Source organism: Cheilinus undulatus, linkage group 9 (assembly GCF_018320785.1).
Source record: "Cheilinus undulatus linkage group 9, ASM1832078v1, whole genome shotgun sequence".
Lineage (NCBI taxonomy): Eukaryota > Metazoa > Chordata > Actinopteri > Labriformes > Labridae > Cheilinus > Cheilinus undulatus.
In genome coordinates this window covers 28,101,713-28,121,854 of record NC_054873.1, presented here as the reverse complement: position 1 = coordinate 28,121,854, position 20,142 = coordinate 28,101,713, and the positions used below count along the sequence as shown (strand labels likewise).

The 20,142-nt window shown below is 38.0% G+C and overlaps 2 protein-coding genes across 3 annotated transcripts; one reads left to right on the top strand and one right to left on the bottom strand.

Annotated features, from left to right (window-relative positions):
• The first annotated feature begins 313 nt into the window (after positions 1–313).
• cpt1b (carnitine palmitoyltransferase 1B (muscle)) lies at positions 314–11,882 on the top strand. 2 transcript variants are annotated; one of them, XM_041796260.1, is made up of 19 exons: positions 316–1,465; positions 2,526–2,678; positions 2,798–2,937; positions 3,044–3,215; positions 5,095–5,196; positions 5,427–5,564; positions 5,649–5,726; positions 6,234–6,341; positions 6,552–6,636; positions 6,768–6,963; positions 7,049–7,234; positions 7,325–7,430; positions 7,515–7,631; positions 7,716–7,880; positions 7,996–8,130; positions 9,192–9,344; positions 9,433–9,546; positions 9,643–9,735; positions 10,868–11,882. In XM_041796260.1, the coding sequence occupies exons 2-19, from the start codon at positions 2,538–2,540 to the stop codon at positions 11,000–11,002; spliced, it is 2,364 nt and encodes a 787-aa protein (XP_041652194.1). In that variant the 5' UTR covers positions 316–1,465; positions 2,526–2,537; the 3' UTR covers positions 11,003–11,882. The 2 variants fall into 2 exon arrangements, with proteins under 2 accessions (XP_041652195.1, XP_041652194.1); XM_041796261.1 differs by lacking the exon at positions 9,643–9,735 and having other exon boundaries at positions 314–1,465.
• A 148-nt stretch (positions 11,883–12,030) lies between these two features.
• Positions 12,031–19,181, bottom strand: sephs1 (selenophosphate synthetase 1). Its single transcript, XM_041796263.1, has 10 exons — positions 19,120–19,181; positions 16,959–17,081; positions 16,730–16,826; positions 15,519–15,622; positions 15,236–15,343; positions 14,948–15,102; positions 14,741–14,831; positions 14,549–14,648; positions 13,386–13,598; positions 12,031–12,850 (listed from the first exon to the last, which is right to left on the bottom strand). Exons 2-10 carry the CDS (start codon positions 17,052–17,054, stop codon positions 12,636–12,638), a joined length of 1,179 nt encoding a protein of 392 aa, XP_041652197.1. The 5' UTR covers positions 17,055–17,081; positions 19,120–19,181; the 3' UTR covers positions 12,031–12,635.
• Positions 19,182–20,142: the final 961 nt, after the last annotated feature.

Genomic DNA, 20,142 nt, shown 5'->3' with positions numbered 1-20,142 from the left:
ATTGGATGGTAGATAAAGGAAATTTTGTTGGAATTTCTCAGGAATTGCATGGAAATTTTTGTGAATTTTCTTAAATTTTGGGGGAATCTTTTTAAATGTTGGAATTTGTTGAATTTTCAACTGTTTAAATTTGTTTTTGTGAGATTTTAATTGAAATTTTAGTGAAACTGGATGGTAATTTTAGGAATTTTGTTTGGAAAGTTGGAAAGTTTCACAAAATCCTGAAAATCTTAGTGCATTTGTTAGGGTTTTTTGTGTGTGTGTGTGGGGGGGGAGGGGGGCTTGGCAAATTTAACATATGTTCTTGGTTTATTTTTGGGGTAAATGCTTGAAAATAGTTGGAATTTCCTTGAAGATTTTTTCAAGATTTTTCATGGAAATTTTAGGGAATCTTCACTAAAAACTTAAGCTTATTTTAGGAAATTTTGATTCATTTAATTGAAAATTGTTTAAAGTTCTTTAGAATTTGACTGAATGTTGTCTAGAAACTTCTACTTACACATTTTGGAATATTTCAGGAATTATTGGGTAATATTCTCAAAAGTTCTCAAAAACTTTCACAGGAATTTTGGCAATGTGTTACTGTAGACAGATGAAATTCAGAAGATTTGTTATTCTTAACAGGTACGTTTTTGAACAGCCAAAGAAACCCATGATCTTTGTGAAAATGATTTCTTTCAAATAGAAGTCTTATAATACTTATTCTTTTTATTTCCTTTTTGTTACACAAAGGTAGTTTTAATGTTTTTTACAGTAAAAAATAAATTGATTGTGCAGACATTTTTTGTGTTAACTTCCTGTTAAAAAGACAATTTTTTTTTCTTTTTACTTATCAGGTCCTTTTTTCCCAATAAATTTAGGAAACTTGAAATACATGGCACACAAAGGCTTGGTCTCAGAGGGTTACAATTGTCCTTTCTTTGCAACATTTTTCATTGATTTTAAGTTTGATGACATTGCCAAAAATCCCACTTTTTCAGGACAAGATCTTCAGCCCTGAATAACTTTATTTTATCTATTTTCAGCATAAAAAAACCTCCCTGTCATCACAGTAAAACATTCCTCTTCACTTAGTCAGTGAAAAGGAAACGTCACATTGCTCTCAGTTCCATCCAAACACAGCTCTGCAGAAGCAGCAGCAGATTCAGTTTCATAGCAGTGACCTCAAAGCACATGACACCTGAGGTTAGGCTTCGACTGTGTTTGGTGTTGTGTTACAAAAAGAAGCATGTCATGAGAGAGGGTGAGGGAGGAAGTAAGAGAGAGAGAGAGAGTGTGGTGTTGGGTAAGGGGGGAGGAGAAGCAGCTCTGAGCTCACTACCTGAGGAGAGCCAATTCAAGGGCACCGGAGTCACACTGAGCATTTAAGCCCAAGCACAGAGAAGTTTTACTGAATCGCTGGAAGAAAACAAAGTCCCAGCTCGACCTTGCATGAGTGGATTCTTCTGACTGTGGCCTGAGAGAGGTACAAATTACAGCTTTGTCTTTCTGTGTGAATCTTAGCTCTGAATGTAGCTGTGATAACTGCAGAGGTTTTTCTTGTTGATTGTAGTATCTGCTCCATGTTTTGACAACTCAATAATAATACAGGCTGGATTTTACTTTTTTTTTTTTTTTTTTTAAGAATATAGGCCACTTTTTACTTGGCCAATGTGTGTAAGAAATCTAAGAAATCAGGTCCTTAACATACAGGGGGAAGTTTATCTCTGTTTATTCTGTTGAAATAAATCCTGACAGCCAACTTGTTTAAAAGATTCTGACACAGCTCTGTATTATTGTAGGATTTCGTATTCAGCCATTGGCACTCTATGTTTATATTTTCATGCCCATCTGAGGTCTGCGCACATGCTCAGCTGGTGCATGACTATATCGGGCCAATGAACTTTGTCCCACTTGGTGACTGCTCAGTCAGATGACATGGAAAAAGTAATCCTAGACCTGTCAAGCTAGTCATTACATTGATTTGTGAACTCTAAATATTGTTGTTTGGGAATTTATAAGACTATTGCAATAATAACATAATAAATGACCCTTCTGAACTTCACAGAATACAAACTCTTAATGCTGAACCACATTCGACTGCCCCCACCCCCTCCCATTTTAAACAAACAGATAAGCAGAGAAACTCAACCTGAATGAATGCTACAGTTTTGAGTGTTCAAGTTTACACAATTTACAGTTTTTTTGAGGGGAAACAAAACAAAAGACCCCTGGTCATCCTTATTTGTAGTCTAACTGGCAAGTTTAAATTACCAAAGCATTATGTAACGGAGTATGAATGGCTCAATTGAAATGTGGGTCTTGGCAGCGGAATCATTCTGTGTAGAGCTAACAGGAATAAGACACTACTAGATTTCTAAATACCAGCAGACATTGAAGATGAAGACTGAAATCTTTGGGGGGAAAATCCAAGCTATCGCAAAGCAAGACTGCAACTGAGAGAAAAAAAAAAGAATAACTTATTGTTTCCATCCAGGAATCCAAAATTCTGCAATACGAGTAAATACTACCTGATTATGTTTTAGCTCTGTTCAAAGATGGCCGAGGCCCATCAGGCGGTGGGCTTCCAGTTCACTGTACGCCCAGATGGTGTGGACCTTAAACTGAGCCAAGAGGTCATCAAAAACATCTACCTGTCAAGTGTGACAGCATGGAAGAAGAAAGCCATTCAACTCAAGGTACAGCAGAACACTGTGTGGCTTCGATGATACATGTTGCCACCTATTAACATCACAACAAGGTGAAGATATTTGAAATAATGATGTGATGTTTAACATATATTGACCCTCCTTCACAGAATGGAGTACTAGCTGGAGTCTATCCTGCCAGTCCCTCCAGTTGGCTGATAGTTGTGATTGTCATGATGAGTTCCTTGTACACTCGCATAGACCCATCTCTAGGAATGATTCACACAATCAAGGACAACCTGCCACTCAGGTCAGAAAATAATCTCTTACATCTGCTATAAAAATTATTATCTCATTATTGGGTGGTGATAATTATTATTATTATAATGGTTTCATATTTTTCCTGTTCTGAGCAGAGACTATATGTCAGTGCAGACCCGAGCGGTGCTGAGCTCCATCCTGTTTGCCACTGGACTGTGGCTCTTCCTCATCTACCTCCTCAGATACACGCTGAAAGCTCTGCTCTCCTACCATGGATGGATTTTTGAATCCCATGGGAAAATGAGCACATCAACCAAATTATGGCTGGTATGTCTGTCCTTTTCTATTTCACTTAGTGTGACTGAGACCTAAGATATTCACCAACATTTTTACCTTGACTGTATTTACACAGCAGCATTTATGCAGTTGTGCTCATGGTAAGCTCTGATTTTCTCATACTTTTATAATGTTGGGTAAAAAGGTTGTAACTGGATATTAATGTAGAAAATGTTGTGAAGGGTTGATGATTATTCCATTCCTTCCCAACTGATTAGAAAGTGAAACTCTGGAGGAAAATAAGGACCTATTTAACCCTTAAATTGTGTGAAATGAATTCTTACATTCAGGGTGTTCATGGCCAAAAATGACAGCTTTCATAAATAACAGCAAAAATGATTTAATAAAATATTTTTCCAACTTCTTCAGCATTAGTTATAATCAAGATCAGACTTGACCATAAATATCAAATATGAATTCATTCGGGGGAATCTGACCATTTAAATGCCAGTTGAAGGGCAAAACCTTGCTGTTGTAATGTAGAACAAATAAAAAATGAAATATCTTTTATTCACTACATGTAAAATGCACACCCTTGGATATGTTGACAATGAGCAACAACTTTTCATGCTTTATTTAATTTCAAGATTTCAAAAATGATTTTTGAAATGTAGAAAAAGTTTATATATATATATATATATATATATATATATATATATATATATATATATATATATCCTTGAAGGGGATTACCACAGCCTTCAATATGTTAAAAATAAACAACTTTTGTTCTATTCCTTATCATTGTTTTTTAATAAATTGTTGAAATAGTAGTCTTATAGAAAAACCAGGAAAACTGTGCAGTTTTCCCCCATGCAAAATATGGAGGAATGGCTGACATTTGGTGAAGAATAGGAAAAACTGTGTTGCATGTTGTTTGCAATAACATAGACAAAATAATCATAATATAAAATGACCAACAAGCCTCAAAATGGCTTATATACCCTCTAATGGCTGAATAAAAAAAGAGTTAAATAGTTGTAAAGGTTTCTACATCTCTTAGTGGTGTAATCAGACTGCAGAGATACAGATTCCAGGACCACAATTAGGATGTTAAATGACGGTAGAGTCCACACCAAGGTTATTATAGTTAACTAAAACTAACTAAATAACAACTAACTCAAACTAATAACTAACTCAGACTAAAAGGGGGAAATCATTTTAGATGACCAAAACTAAATAAAAAATAATCTTTATGAGAAAAACTAAAACTAAAACTTAATTCTGTGCTGAAAAAACTAACTAAAAGGAATTTAATATTAGAGAAATATCTTTAGTTTTAGTCTTTGACAGCAGCATGCTGTCTGACATGAACACCCAGGCTAGTATAGAGAAAAGTGGCCTGATTTGATTACAGAAGACCCAATGGTTAGTTTTAGGCCTTGAGGTGTATTTAAACATCAAAATTGAATAAATGAAAAGTGAAGAGCTTTTTTGGGTCTGGCCCCTGACAGGTGTCCCATATTGCCAACCCCCCCCCCCCCCCCCACCCCCCACCCCCCACCCCACCCCAACCAGCAGGATAAACCACAAAAATGAAACTGAAATCTAAAACAAAAGGTAAAAACTAAATAAGAATAAAAACTAATGAAAAATCCAGAACTATAATAAGCTTGGTCCACACATTCAGTGGCAGTCGTTATATGTTATTTTTACAACCAACAAGTGGACCGATTGGTTAAAAGAGTTTGATATTTGGTAATGCAAAAGTACTCTAACACGTTACTTTTTCAGTAGGTAACGCAGTAATGTCATTAATTACTTTTCTCAGTAAGTAACTCAGTAATCTAACGAGTTAGTTTCAAAAGTAACTGTGAACACTACTGGGGATACTGAGCATGTTACATGTCCAGTTTGTTGTTTGACACAGAGCCTGGTGAAGATGTTCTCTGGTCGCAGGCCGCTCCTCTACAGTTTCCAGGCCTCTTTACCCAGACTGCCTGTACCCAGTGTGGAGGATACAATTCACAGGGTGTGTAAGTGTTGACTGTTCCAAACCAAAAGAACTATTAGAGGATACATCCAATAGAGTACATTTTTTAAGTTATGCATTTTTGTAACATTTTAGACTGTGATTGGACTTTCATTGCATCCAACAGAATGTCTTTACATTACTGTTTGTCTGTGTGTACAATTATATCTGCTGTTTCTGCACAGCAATGATCACTGAGCTGAAACAATACACCTCATTTTCCCCCACAGTACCTGGAGTCAGTCCGACCCCTGCTGGACACTGAGCAGTACAATCAGATGGAGATTCTGGCCAATGAGTTTAAAGATTCAAAAGCGGCCAGGCTTCAGAGATATCTCATCCTAAAATCCTGGTGGGCAACTAATTATGTGAGTAGAGTAAAAATGGTTTAACACTGTACTCAGATGTTATCTAATTGCTGTTTTATACAGTAATAAATGGTTAATTTTTAGGTCAGTGACTGGTGGGAGGAGTACATCTACCTTCGTGGCAGGAGTCCTATCATGGTCAACAGTAACTTTTATATAATGGTAAGGTGGACAGTTATTTGATCAGCTTAATGCAGCAGTTGTGAAGACAATGGTTTGACTTTCAATTTTTCAACTTTATGAGTTTAAAAAAACCTTTGTTCTGGTTCCTGTACATTTACAACATTTTGGAGAAAAAAGTCTCTTAGATTAATACCTTTAAACTTGAGGTTTTTTTTTTTTTTGATTATCACTAGATCTTTATTATCATATAATACATAATAATGACTTTTTTACACAGATAGATCTTTTGTCAAGAATGTGTATGTGGTGTATTATGTTGGAGTATTCTCAATGAAACAATTAAAATCGATGTTTAAATGTTCCAAGTAGGTCCTGGGGGGCTTAGCTTGTCTGAGATATGAGTAGGGGGGCCTGAGGATAAAAGGTTGGGAACCCCAGCTTTAAACCAAACATTTTGGGAGAACATGTCTCTGATTTATGATTAATGTGATTTGACTTTCTCTTTTTGGTCTGCCTCCTCTGTTTATTGAATAAATCTATGTGAAGGACCTCTTGTATGTGACTCCAACACACCGACAAGCTGCACGGGCAGGAAATATGGTGCATGCAATGCTGCAGTACAGACGCAAACTGGAGCGTGGTGAACATGCACCGGTAAGGCTTGTTTTGACTTTCTTACTCAATCTCAGACACCTACAAGGCTTGATACAATCATATCCTTTCTTAGTCTTGTACTTTTAACTTGTTTCCTATGATCTTCGCTCAAGCTCAAGTATGAACATCAAACCTTTATTTTTCTTTAAATCTTTCATGTCTTGGATAACTTAATTGTAATATTTTGTTGTTTTTTTCCTTTTTGCCCAGCTGAGGGCTTTGGGGACTGTTCCCATGTGCTCCACACAGATGGAGAGGATGTTTAACACCACCCGTATCCCTGGAATTGAAACAGGTAGAAGAGTTGTATCTATAGCTTTGCACAAACATGTGTGTATAGTTTATCACATATGATGGTAATACTTCTCACCCTTATTCCTCCTTTATCCACACACTTTTCCTCTGGTTGTCCTCCTTCTCCTTTAGATATCGTACAGCACCTGACTGACCGTAAGCACCTGGTTGTCTATCACAAGGGCCGTTTCTTCCAGGTGTGGCTGTACACTGGGGGGCGCCACCTCTTACCCAGTGAACTGGAGATGCAGTTTCAAAGGATCCTCAATGATACCTCAGAACCACAGCCAGGAGAACTCAAACTAGCTTCCCTGACTGCAGGAAACAGGTATAAAACCGCACACTAAGTGGAATAGCAGACACATAAGAAAAAAAAAATCTATATATATTCTTAACTTGACATCATGTTTTAGAGTTCCATGGGCTCAGACTCGTGTTAAATACTTTGGCCAAGGAGCAAACAAAGTGTCCCTGGATGCTGTGGAGTCAGCTGCCTTCTTCCTGACACTAGATGATGAGCCACAGGGTTATGACCCTGCAAAGAAACGTTCACTTGATAGTTACGCCAAGTCCCTACTTCATGGAAAATGTTACGACAGGTAGGCAGAGGATCAAAGGAATGATACTGACAGTAGCAGCATTACTGTTTAGACTAACTGTGCTTGCCACCCGTTCTTCTTCTCCCACAGATGGTTTGATAAATCTTTCACCTTGATCTCTTATCCAAATGGTAAAATGGGAATCAGTGCTGAACATTCTTGGGCTGACGCTCCAATTGTTGGACATATGTGGGAGGTAAAAAAGGTTATCAACACTGTATCATAAAACAGTGATTTAAAGTTCTCAGGTAATTTCAGCTGTCATTGTCTGTCTGTGTAGTATGTCCTTTCAACAGACTGCTTCCATCTTGGCTACACAGAAGAGGGACACTGTAAAGGGGATGTAAACAAAAACCTACCGTATCCCACTCGGCTACAGTGGAAGATTCCAAAGGAGGTACATCAGAGCCTTACATCATTCATCACCAACGGTTTAAACACAAAATTAACTTGATTATTTGCATATTTTCTCTTCTCTTAGTGCCAAGACTCCATTGAGGCTTCATACATATTAGCAAAGCAGATAGCTGATGACGTGGACTTCCATGGCTGTCTGTTTAGTGAGTTTGGGAAAGGACTCATCAAGAAGTGCAGGACCAGCCCTGATGCCTTCATTCAGTTGGCCCTGCAGCTGGCTCAGTTCAGGGTAGGGCTTCTCATCCAACAACCTCTGGCATAACATCACCAACATTGTTGTTCGAAGCTGATTTGTGAACGTTCAACCGCATCATCCCCCATGACTCCTATCCTTGCCTTTGCAGGACCAGGGAGTGTTCTGTCTGACATACGAGTCATCAATGACGCGTATGTTCAGAGATGGTCGGACAGAGACGGTACGCTCCTGTACCTCTGAGGCGGTTGCTTTTGTTAGAGCCATGGAGGATCCAGGTGCAACAGTAAGAAACAAAGAAATCAGGAAAAATGACAAAGGCTTGTGGCTTAGTGAATTCAGATACATTTATGGGGGTCTGGTCAGTTTGAGGATTTCAGAACCATTTAGAGCAGTGACTCCCAAATGGTATGCCTGAGGCTAGGTGTGCTGTGGGAATATGGAAATATATCCTATTACTACACAGATAAAATAATTAAAGTTACTGCAATGTGTGTTTAAGAGGCTATTTTGCATGGATGTGAATATAGTGTGAGCTAATTATTTCTTTATTATGCAGAGTAACAAAGATTTTGGTTTATTTACAGTCAGGTCCGTCTGTAAACTTATAACAAAAAGTTAGGAAATTTGTGTTTGGTCAATTATTTCCTTTTGGCAAGAAAGTGTATAGGAATATTCTCCTTACATTCAGCCAAATGCTGAAAAACTGAAAGGATAGCACTACAGTGCAGATGAAAAATGACCCAAAACATACCATGAAAGCAACACCAGAGTGTCCGAAGGCAAAGAAATAGAATGCTCTGCAATGAACAGGTCAGTCACAAGATCTCAACCCATTAGAGCACAATTTGTATTTACTGAAGACCAAAAGACTCAAAAATGAGCAGCAACTGAAGGTGGCTACAGTAAAGGCTTGTTAAAACATCTCCAGGGAGGAAACTCAGAATATGGTGATGTCCATGAGCTCCACACTTCAGAAAGTGCTTTGTGAAAGCCCTCAAATTAAAGCTGAAAAGTCTTCACTTCAGGCACATCTTCATAAATTTCAGTCAAAACCACTGCAGACCGCAGACCACATTGGTAAATAGAGGGTTAAATTTGTGTTATCTGGTTCAAAAATGCCCAATCGTTATGTGTTAAAGGGCACACTTTGAAGGTCACATTGTGCTGTTTAGTACTCGGTCACCCAAACCCAGGGCCAGTATGTCTCTGAAGTCTGTACTCAGACTCTGATCTGTCTGCTGTTCTGGCAGGGTACATTTGACAGTAGTACAAACAGAAATAAGGCCATTTGGAGGTGCTGTGCTGTTGTATTTATGTGTGTTTTTGTCACTTTTTTGAATCCAGAATGCTCACAGACTTGCCCTATTTCGGACAGCAGCAAATAAGCATCAAAACATGTATCGTCTAGCCATGACTGGTTCTGGCATTGACCGCCACCTCTTCTGTCTCTACATTGTGTCCAAATACCTCGGGGTGGACTCTCCATTTCTGGAGAAGGTTAGGATTCTGATCATCTTTTGAATTACGATCAGGTGAATAGCTTCTGGCTTTATGTTTCTTACCTGCCCTGTCTTTTTTTGTCCAGGTGCTTTCAGAGCCATGGAAGTTGTCGACCAGCCAGACTCCACAGCAGCAGCTCAATTTAGTTGACATCAATAAGTTCCCCAGATATGTCGGTGCTGGTGGTGGATTTGGCCCAGTGAGTAAAATTGTGTGATGTTAGAAATTCCACATTACTAATGCCTTTTGTGATCATGGAGGATTTGTATAATGCTCATATTTTGTCAACTTGCAGGTGGCTGATGATGGTTATGGTGTGTCTTATATAATTGTTGGGGAAAATCTCATAACATTCCACATCTCCAGCAAGTTCTCCAGCCCAGACACAGTAAGAGAACAATATAGGCATGGCACACTCACCAATATTCAGAAACATCAATTTTTATGCTGAAATCATGCTGAAGGTGGGAAGCTTAAATGCTAGCCATTTAAAGACAGTCACACTTGTATTTCTGGTGAAGTGCCTTTACAGTAGTTTTCACTATAAAAAAAGTAATCAAGAGGGAAGTCTGACCATGTTTTGAATCAAAATAACAAATTTCATAACCAAAAAGTTTAACTTAGAAAACAGCTACTGCTGGCATTCATATTTATGGTAGCTAGCAAGTACACTGACAAGTCAAATGTTCCAAACTAACATTTTATCACTTTATTTTCAGGTCATTTATATTCTAACTTGTGAAAATGACAAAGAACAATAATTGAATGCTTTGAACAGCTTCCTTGCTAGCAGCATGATGTGCTAGTGGGGCTGGAAGATGATGTACATTGCCTAAGTTGGAACCATAATTACATACTGAATGATGTATATTTCCCGCTCACTGTCAGAGGTTACAGTTAGTGGCTATTTTTCCACAAAAGCATAACTTTATGAATAAAAATCAACAATTTGCTGATTGAGATAATTCTTTTTTTTTTTTTAAGATTTATTTTTTGGGCATTTTTGTGCCTTTATTAGATAGAGGAGGACAGTGGATAGAGTTGGATAGAGGGTCAAGAGTGGGGGAGAGACATGCGGTAAGGGGCTTCAGGCTGGATTCAAACCCGGGCCACCCACGTACATGGGGAGTGCCTTTAACCACTAGGCCACCTGCTCCCTGATAATTAAAATTTTAACACAGCACAAACTAAGGAAACCCCAAAGAGGGTTAGGGTTGGGTACCCAAACCCTTAAGGTTAGGGTAAGGGGAGGGGGTTAGAATTAAAAATTATATCACAAACTAAGGAAAACCCCAACAAAGGTTTGTACATCACTTCCTGCCCCATGGTTGAGGTGCCCTTTTAGGTCTGTAACAGATGAGCCCAAAATGCCTCACCACAGAAGTCTGCAGCCTGATGTCTCTGGAAAATAGCTGCCATTGGTAGTGGTCAATACATCTCTGTTTACTGATTGTGCATCCCTTCAAGATTCAACCCTCTTATTCTCTCTGTTTCTCCCTCTTTTACCCTTTGGTGTGCAGGACTCGTACCGGTTTGGCCAGCACATTTGGAAGGCCATGCTTGATATTCAAACACTTTTCAAGCTTGAAAATGACAAGAGGATGGTGGAGTATTCTAAGCACGTACAACTAGAAAATGGGAAAAAGCACATATGACAAAAACTGTTTAATGATTTTTTGCTTTTGCACTAATAATCAATTAGTGTTTCTGGTGTGGTGGGTCATATAATGAGAGCAGGTCATTCCAGTCTGTCAGGCAAAGGGAATAAATGTTACTCCTCTAATTTATTTGTATTTATATACTTGCAAGAGCTGTTTTTGGTGCTGAGGGAAAGATATTTTCTTTTTAGGTGTGAATTTTGTCAGTTGTGCCACTGACTGTACATAGCTCTAGTTATGTTAGAAATATAAATCTAATATTTGTATATGTTCTACAATATGTAAAATTTATTTGTAAATATATCTGATTTAAGATTTCTTATTTTTTAAAATATAAATATTTGTAAACTGTATTGATGAACTTGTTCATTTATGCATTGTACTTTTGGTTAAAGTTATTGTGCCATTTTAACATGAAGATTACCATTAGAACCTTTTCTCTTATAAAATATAGACACATAGATCATTACACAGTTAATCGCAATGGTTAATTTGCTTAAGCTTCCATTCATCATCAGTTGAACAGTAAGGTAAATCTTTGAAAAATATAGAAAATGGATGCAGATAAAACATTTTACTGTAAGAGAAGTTTATTTGAACGGGTGTTATGGAGGTCATTTATTGTTCATGATATCCATATGAACATTTACAGAGGCCTTCCTGAACCATCCAGGTGATGAGAACAAACAAATCAAAGATCTGAACTTTGATCAGCCTGAAGGTGACATAACATTGATTCAGGCTGCTTTAATAAAGCACCTGCAAAAATCACACTGCAATCCAAATAATGTAAACTCTTTTCCACATATTACCCATGATAAGATGAAAAACTGGGAACGTGAAGAGAACATGAGTTATCTCCTGAGGGGTATGCAGATTTCTAGTCCTTCAGAGTTCAGGTCGATGCACCGGGGAGCAGCAGAAATACGCTTTTTTGAAAAATAAATCTACGTGCAGTTTCATGGTGTAAGTCACCTCTGATTAAGTTTATGCATATGAGTGCAAGTGGGCAGAAACAAACCATCTTCACTGGAGTATTTATTAGTTAAGGTGGGGACAGTACAAAAAGTCAAAGTAATAAAAAACAAACCATTCTGGTCACACTCAGTTTCTCTCAAGGCATCAGTTACAGCAATGAACTAAAACTAGGCTTTTTAACTGTACAAAGTGAATGGACCAACAAAAACACTTTCATTCGGCCACTTGCTGGATGAGAGCAGTTTTAAAAGACCCAAAGAGGCAACAGACACCGGCCTTCCTAAGATTCTAACCGAATCAGCAGTATCAGTATCGTCTGTATTACCGGCACTCTCTAATCGAAAGCTGCCTGCCATTCACACACGTTAAACAAAACAGAAAAGAACAGACATGAAGGCAAATGGATTTTAAGTATGCTCTAGTTTTTCATGTGGATACTGCAGGTTGGGTCCACTGGGTGATGATGTGCCCCCTTGGGCCACTGTGTGGAGCTGTTTTTCATGTAGATACACGCCAACACAGTCTTTTCTGTGCAAGTACTACTTTGTGTGTATATTTTCAACACTCTAGGATGGTTTTGTAGTTTATGTGTCTAAAATCACTCAGCAGAGCTTCTGGATTCTGGTTTTTGATGCAGCAGAAGGGGGAAGGATTAAGAGGTTGCACCAGGAGTTGGGTTGACATTCTGTGTGGCTGCTTGTGGTGCCACCTCTATGATCCGCGGTTTGTCGATGATGCGAGCAGTGCGGTTTCCTTTCTCTACAATACCAATGATCCACGCTTGGTGGCCCTCTCCGTATTTCGGGGATTTGATCTCAGCACAGAAGCGGGCTGCTTGCTCCCGAGGCAGACAGATAAGCAGGCCTCCTGTAAAGAAAGGGAGATTTGGCCAGTGACATAGGGGTAGGGTAATATGCATTTCTAGTGATGCTAGTCAGTGCTCAGTCTGTCACCACAGTGATCTAAGTTACCTTTGTTGACCACATAAATTTCTTATTATAAATGAGATTTGCTTTGCTTTCACACATTTACAACTGTTTATTTTTTGCTTCTTTCATTTTACTTTGGCAGTATTACACCAAAGTTTAAAATTAAGGTATTTTGACATGAATACACTACTCTAATCATGCTCTTCAGCTATCTATACTCATTTCTAATTACAACTGTTAATGCACACACCAGCTAAATCATCAGGGCAGGTTTCAGTAAAAGTGGACCAAAGGTAACAAACATTTATGTTGTGACTCCATACCATCAAAGTTTTATTTGGTTTACTCAATCTATAAATCTCTTTTTCATGCTCACTCTAAAACAGGACCATACAATGTTATGTACGTAAGTCATACAATAGTTGAGAAGAAAACAAAACAACAAAACCTTTTGTATACAAACACACACATACCTGATGTTTCAGGGCAAGTGCCATGCATGAGTCCAAACATGTTACCACAGGCCTTAGACACAGCGGCCATCTTGGCAAGCACGGGGAGGTTGTGGATTACGAATGACACTTCACTTCGTTGTTGCCTTGCCAGTGTCTGTGCGTGGCCAAGGATGCCGAACCCTGTGATGTCTGTGGCAGCGTGAGCGTTGAAAGTGTGCATGAGACCAGCCGCTGAAAAGGACCAACAGAGAGAGAGAGAGAGAGAGAGAGAGAGAGAGAGAGAGACAGAGAGACAGAGAGACAGAGAGAGAGAGATGCAGTGTTAAAGATGAGATATGGATGACTGATTGATTGAAGCAGGTATGCATGCAGGGGGGAAATCAACACCCACCACCAGCCAAATGCAAGTATTTTTGAGCAGTGTCTGGTGAATTTGCTCAACATACCAGCCACTGGGACGGGTAAATAAAAGTACCATAGCAGAATGATTTTGTAAACTATATGAATTGACTTCAGTTTGTTTGTGCTGGTTTCTACCAACTATATAACCAGAACTGAGCAGAATAAATCACTAATTGATAAAATGTTTACAGTCAGCTGTCTGCTGGAATGGCTTCATTCAGTATCACATAAGTAGAGCTGCGACTGGTCTACATGATGAAGGTGTCTATAAACCAGTGTTTAACTCGTTTTAAGTCCAAGACAGTTAATAAATGCCTGAATTGAGAAACTGCAGGAATCATGCACACAATATTTATTTCTCTTGAGTCTGACAATCATTTACTAATAAAAATGCCAAATGAATGTGCAGTGCCCCCATAAGTCACACAGCACACATTTGCATGGGTGGGTAAAGGATAAACTGGTTGAAAAGTTTAAAATGAGTGACAATTTGGATCATTGGTGTCTAACCATCATGACTGTTAAAAATATTAATTATGTGATAACTCTCTCTGGTGGAGCATTATCTTTCTTCAGCTGTTTCTTTGCCTTCATATTATGAGTAGATGGTGCAATAAAGCCAAGCTGCTGCCGTTAACAATTTTTTAAAAAGTGTCTTCAATTCAACAGTACCTGATACATAACAACTAATAAAGTCACGGCTAACTTTGTGTACTTGTAAAACTGAACCTTATAAAAGGAGCAAAGCAATTATTTGCACACATTTGGAGTGGTTTTACCTGTCCTGTTAAGCCGAGCCATGTTCATCATGGCCTCATGGTAAGCTAGCTCCACGTCTTCCTGGGTCACCACCAGTTTGATCTTATTCCACTTCTCAGGCTGAGAGAGAAAACGAGGTATAAAAGCAAATAACATAAGTTTCTGTAAAGATATAGTACATTTAGATTTTTCAAGTTTGTAGAAATACTTACAATATCTAGCCACTGGTGTACTGCAACAGCAACTTGTGTTCCAAGAGGTTTAGTCAACACCAACACGTCTCCTGGTACTGCGTTGTCTGGCCTAAGTGATGTCAAACAATATTGTCATGATTTGCATCAAAACAAAACAAGAAAAAAGATATTTGAATATTCCTGAAATCATGAATATGAATATATAAATCTGAAACTCAGACATACATGATAAATTCGTTGGGTTGGCAAACTGTTGTTGCAACACCTCCCATCACCACCCAGGGGTTGAGCACTGTTTGTCCTCCTGTAACAGACGTGCCTGCCTCCTCTGATGCATCCTTGAACCCCTGAATGATCAATGGCATGACTTTATCCCTCTCCTGTAGAGAACCAGGGCACAACGTAGTAAAGATTTATTGACACGGTTTACCTCCTAAAATGCACACTGACATGTATTTCTGTTTTCATGTTGATTCAGAATAAAAAGCATCCAAATATGAACACGTTGCTCACCTTCTCTGACATTTTGTTGCTGACTCCCAGAAGCATCAACATGTTGTCACACTCTGTCACTCCCATCGCGTATAGGTCACTTAGAACATTGGCACAAGCAATTCTTCCCTGGAAAAGAATAGTACTGAAAATTTAGCACATAAAGGGTTGGGGTATAGACCAACATCTGACCCAATAATAAAGATTATGAAATAAAAGTTCAAATGATATCCGCCAAGCTGTAACTTTAGCCATGATTTCAAGACTTAAACGCAAAAGAGATAATGAAAGAGGAGAATCATACCATCATGTAGGGGTCGTCTACAATAGGGTAGATGTAGTCTGTCGTCTGGACCAGAGAAAGGCCTCCATGTCTGAGGGGGATCACACATGTGTCCATGCCTATGCCTTACAAAAATAAAGAGAGCTGTATGTTAATTAATGAAACTGGGTTGTCTTATATGCCACTGGGAACAAACAGAGAGGAAAATCATAAAAAGTATTTTTTTCTGTGTCTACATTAGGAGTATTTCTCAACACTGATGTTTTATTATTTCATTACCAGCAATTAACCTGAGGTTGGCTATCTAAATGTAATCTTACTGCATTGAAACAGTATTAAAGTATGGTCATTATACCTAAGATTTATTCAAACAGATAAAATGCAGCCATTTTGAGTGAAGAATTATCCCATGTATACATAAAATAATACTTCATAATTACTGTGACGACTTCAGTATTATGCTTCATCATGCATCCACAGAAGACAAACATAAACAATAGTTAGAAATTGCTATATTAGAAGGGCATTTACTATAAAAAACAAGAGATTTCCTTTTTACTTATGCTATTACTACTGTTCTTGACATTTCTTTAATTTAGGGTTGATTATAATCACTTTGTACAATATTGCATTTCTTGTTTTCCTGATGCAAGGTCCCTCCTGCAACACTGTAGGGGAAGGGGGATAATACAATACATATTATAGCACTAGATCACGGAAAGGGAGGGGATGTCATTTCAAATGTACCACAGAAAAAAACAAACCAACAAACAAACAAACAAACAAAAAAAACCCCTGTGCTTTCATTGGAACGAAAGGTTTCAGCTGTTAAGGGGAATTCTTGACACACCTTAAGGAGTGGCTCATAAAGACATTCTTTTATAATAACAAATTTTATTCTTCGTTGATCACTGACAACAAAATCATGTTATAATATATGTCACTCTGTGGGAAAATAATGTTTATCTTATCTCATACATTATTAGAAATCTTACCATCTAAAAAAGTTTTACAGGCCCTAATGAAAACCTCTTTGATCAAATCTTGCTGCCTTTTTAAATGATTTAGCCGTTATAATAATATTAAACTATTTCCTTCCTGATTTTTACATATTTCATACTAAAAGAATCTGGTTTCCTCGTTTTTAGTGTGCAAAGTGTACAGTTTGTAGAATTGAACCACATCGAGTTGTATGTTATTAAAATGCTGCACAAAGATCATCATTGCTGTACCTAATCGAGGCATAACAGCCCCCAAAAACTGTTCATCCTCCTGATAGTGGTTCTCCTGTAGGTTTTCTAGCAGCTTCTGTAACACTTCTTGGGGCACCTGTGACAAGAGTACACAACCATTTTCAAACTTCATTTTCACATTATATTTATTTAAAACATGACTGATTAGCAGAATATTAAAATCAAAGAAACTGTTGCATTCAAGGTAAATATTGCATTAAAAGCTGACCTTGCAGCCTGTGCCTTTGAGCTCAGCAAAGCGTGTGAGCCTGAAGTTCTTGTCCAGCTCATAGCTTTCAGGGTTAAAGGACTCTCTCACCGACATGTCTGTAGAAAGTCTGGGCCCTCACCACTAGAAACATATCAGAGAAAGATATCAACGACACTGATGAGAGGAGACACTTATGTGAACAAAATCATGCATGGACTTTAGTAGTAAAAAAAAGCATTCATTACACTTCATTAGAATTGTATGTTTATTAGGGAAGGTATAAATTTGCTAGATGATGTATAGTCTTAAGCAATAGCAGAACAGTTAAACATGCTTATGTTGCTAATGATGTCTTTACTGATTGTATCAGACAGCTTTTCAGTCATCAATTATAAAGTTAAGCTTCAGAAACCAAAAACTTATTTAGATTACATAAAGGTGTAACGAATTGTAATGTTTCTGGATTTGTTTCACCAACACAAAAAATCCTATAAATATTCTCATTGAAACAATATTCATTAATGATCTAGAACAACCTTTTCCAAACTTCAGTATGCTGAAGCCAAATTTGAGAGTTGAAAGTCTTCTAGGGCCCAGCAAAAACCCCTGTACAACCATAATATGGTAGTTAAATAACTGTATTTTATTCTTATATTTTTGTTTAATACACAAAGTTTCAATGCAAATGCTTTCAGGGACATTAATGTTACTCCGAAAGAGTTTTTTTCAGGTTCACAAAGTAAAATTAATGAGCCACTGTTACTTTCTTTGTTTTACTTAGGCATCTACAAAGGCAATTAATTTTTTCTATTTATACCTGTAAATATACTTTGTACCTCCAAAGCCCACCAGTGGGCCCCAGCCCACACTCTGGGAACCAGTGATCTAAATTAACTATGAAGGACACCTCACAGTTTCCTTTCAGTTAACCCATAGATTCATTGACAAATCTTTTCTGTTTATTTCTGTCTTTCTGCTAACAGAGCTGAAACAAGTGTTTAAGTGTTTGGTGCACAAAATATCACCCAGCAAAACCTGAAAACAAGGGACGCATCCACAAGTAGTACTTTTATTACTTCAAAACTCTGAAATTACTGCATAATACTGAATAGGTTTAAAGTTGTGGATAAAAATGAAAAAAAAACAAAAAAAAAACACGTATGCTTGGCATTGGCATGAGTATAAAACAATAAACATAGGTGTACATCCATCCTGAGTGAACATAACTGTTTTTTTTAATATAATTAAGTGATGGAAAAGATTTTGTTTGAGGTAATGGGGGTCTTCTCACTAATTAGTTTTTATAAAATGTCATACAACAAAACACTATGAGCGTTATTACACACAAAACTGGCAACCTAGATCCCCGTTCTCGTTGCTGATCGACGCTCATATTTTCAGTTTCAGCATCAGTAAAATTAAAAGACATTAATCTAAAAAAGAGGAATACTTCGCCTCCAGTTATTTAAAGTCCATTCAGTTACTGCGAGTTATGACTCCTATTTGCTGCTTAAATACTGTAAATTACAGAAGGGGCTGTAGTGAGGACAAAGTGGGAGTGTTCAAGATACAACATGCTGCTAAGTTCATTGAACCCAGACACTGCCGAACAACTACAGGTAAACTCGTCTGTGCTGAATGCACACATTAGAAACAACCTTGAGAATAAAATTCAAACAGCGACAACTGCATCTGTTCACAGTGGTTTGTTTGGATGTGAAAGCAGTATTTGTTTCCTTGCTAGCTCTTGCTCTCTAACGCCGATCCATGCATGAGGTGATGAGCATAAGCAGCTCCGTCTCTGCAACAAAGACCAGAGTCTGCCTGAACCTACGAGCATTTACAAACAGGTGTGCACGCTGCTGCATAAAAGCGATGCATAGTAGTAAAACATTGCGCCAGCTGGGTGCACATGTAAGTTAAAAAGTTGCCATAGAGCGCTGAATAAAAATGTCGGCGGCGGAAAAAATTAACCCTTTCCTGTCCTCCGCCATGCGAGGTGTGCAACATCAGAGTTGGTATCAATAAAACAGAGCCAAACATGCTACTACTGTAAAGTTTATGCTGATATGGTGTATTACAAGTGTTTACGATAGCCATAGGTACTATTTTAGGACCAATGCGGAGTTATATTCTTGCAACATTTCCCCTTTAATTCCTCTGACCAGTTTATCCTTACCAGCTTCACGTTAGCGGTGGATCCCGACAGAAGAGCGGGGAAGGCACCAGAATGCATTGGGGCTAGAATTGGGCGTCCTCTGAGAATGCCTGACCAAAAATGATAAATGTTTCCCTTCTACATCGAAAGATAAATCGAAAAAATGTAATGCTTTCACTGCGTATTAACGCACTACTATAAACATCCGTACCCGACCAGGGCTGGGCTTGTAAAAACGATATACGGTTTAAAATTCAAAGAGGAATCCCGTAAGATCTCAAAGGGTCCTCAACCTGCACAGTGGCGGCTTCAACATCCCCTTTAATGAGCTGAGAAGTCTGGCAACAAAATCAGTACAATGGAGTGTACCTTTAATTTACCGTTTTCCCTCCAATTGCACCAGAACAACACACTAATGCCCGGATCAAAGTGCAAGTACCCCATTAATCTTTGGGTTATATAACCTGTCATTGTCAATGTATGTTACCATAGGAATAATATGTTTATTTGGTAACAGGCAAATCTTACAGTGCTTTACATCAGAGAAATAACATATTTATCATTTAGGCTTGAGGAATATAAAACGTTAAGATTTAGCTTCTCTGACTTTATCTATGACCCATAGGATAAAAACACACAAAAGCAAGCCTATGCAAATAACCATATTTAATGGTGGAAGCAACTTTTCATCTTTTATTCACAGTGAGAGTGGAAACCCATCACGATAACAACAACAGCAGCAGATGCATTAAGACTGTATGAAGAAAAAATGTTACTGTAGCCAGGCATTAACATTTAACTATTTTTAATTACCAAACGGGGTCAAAAATAAGCCAAATATATATAGTTTTGGAATTATTGTTTGTAACTGAGTTGAACAGCACATTACACTTATTGAAGTACCAGACACTTAAAGGCACCACAGTAGACAGCTCTCAGGATAAAGTATTTTGTGTAAGATAAGTAAATAACTTAAAAGACACTGCCAAAGCTGTAGTATATAATTTAAACAGATAGTCACTGATAAACATGAAAATGAGACAT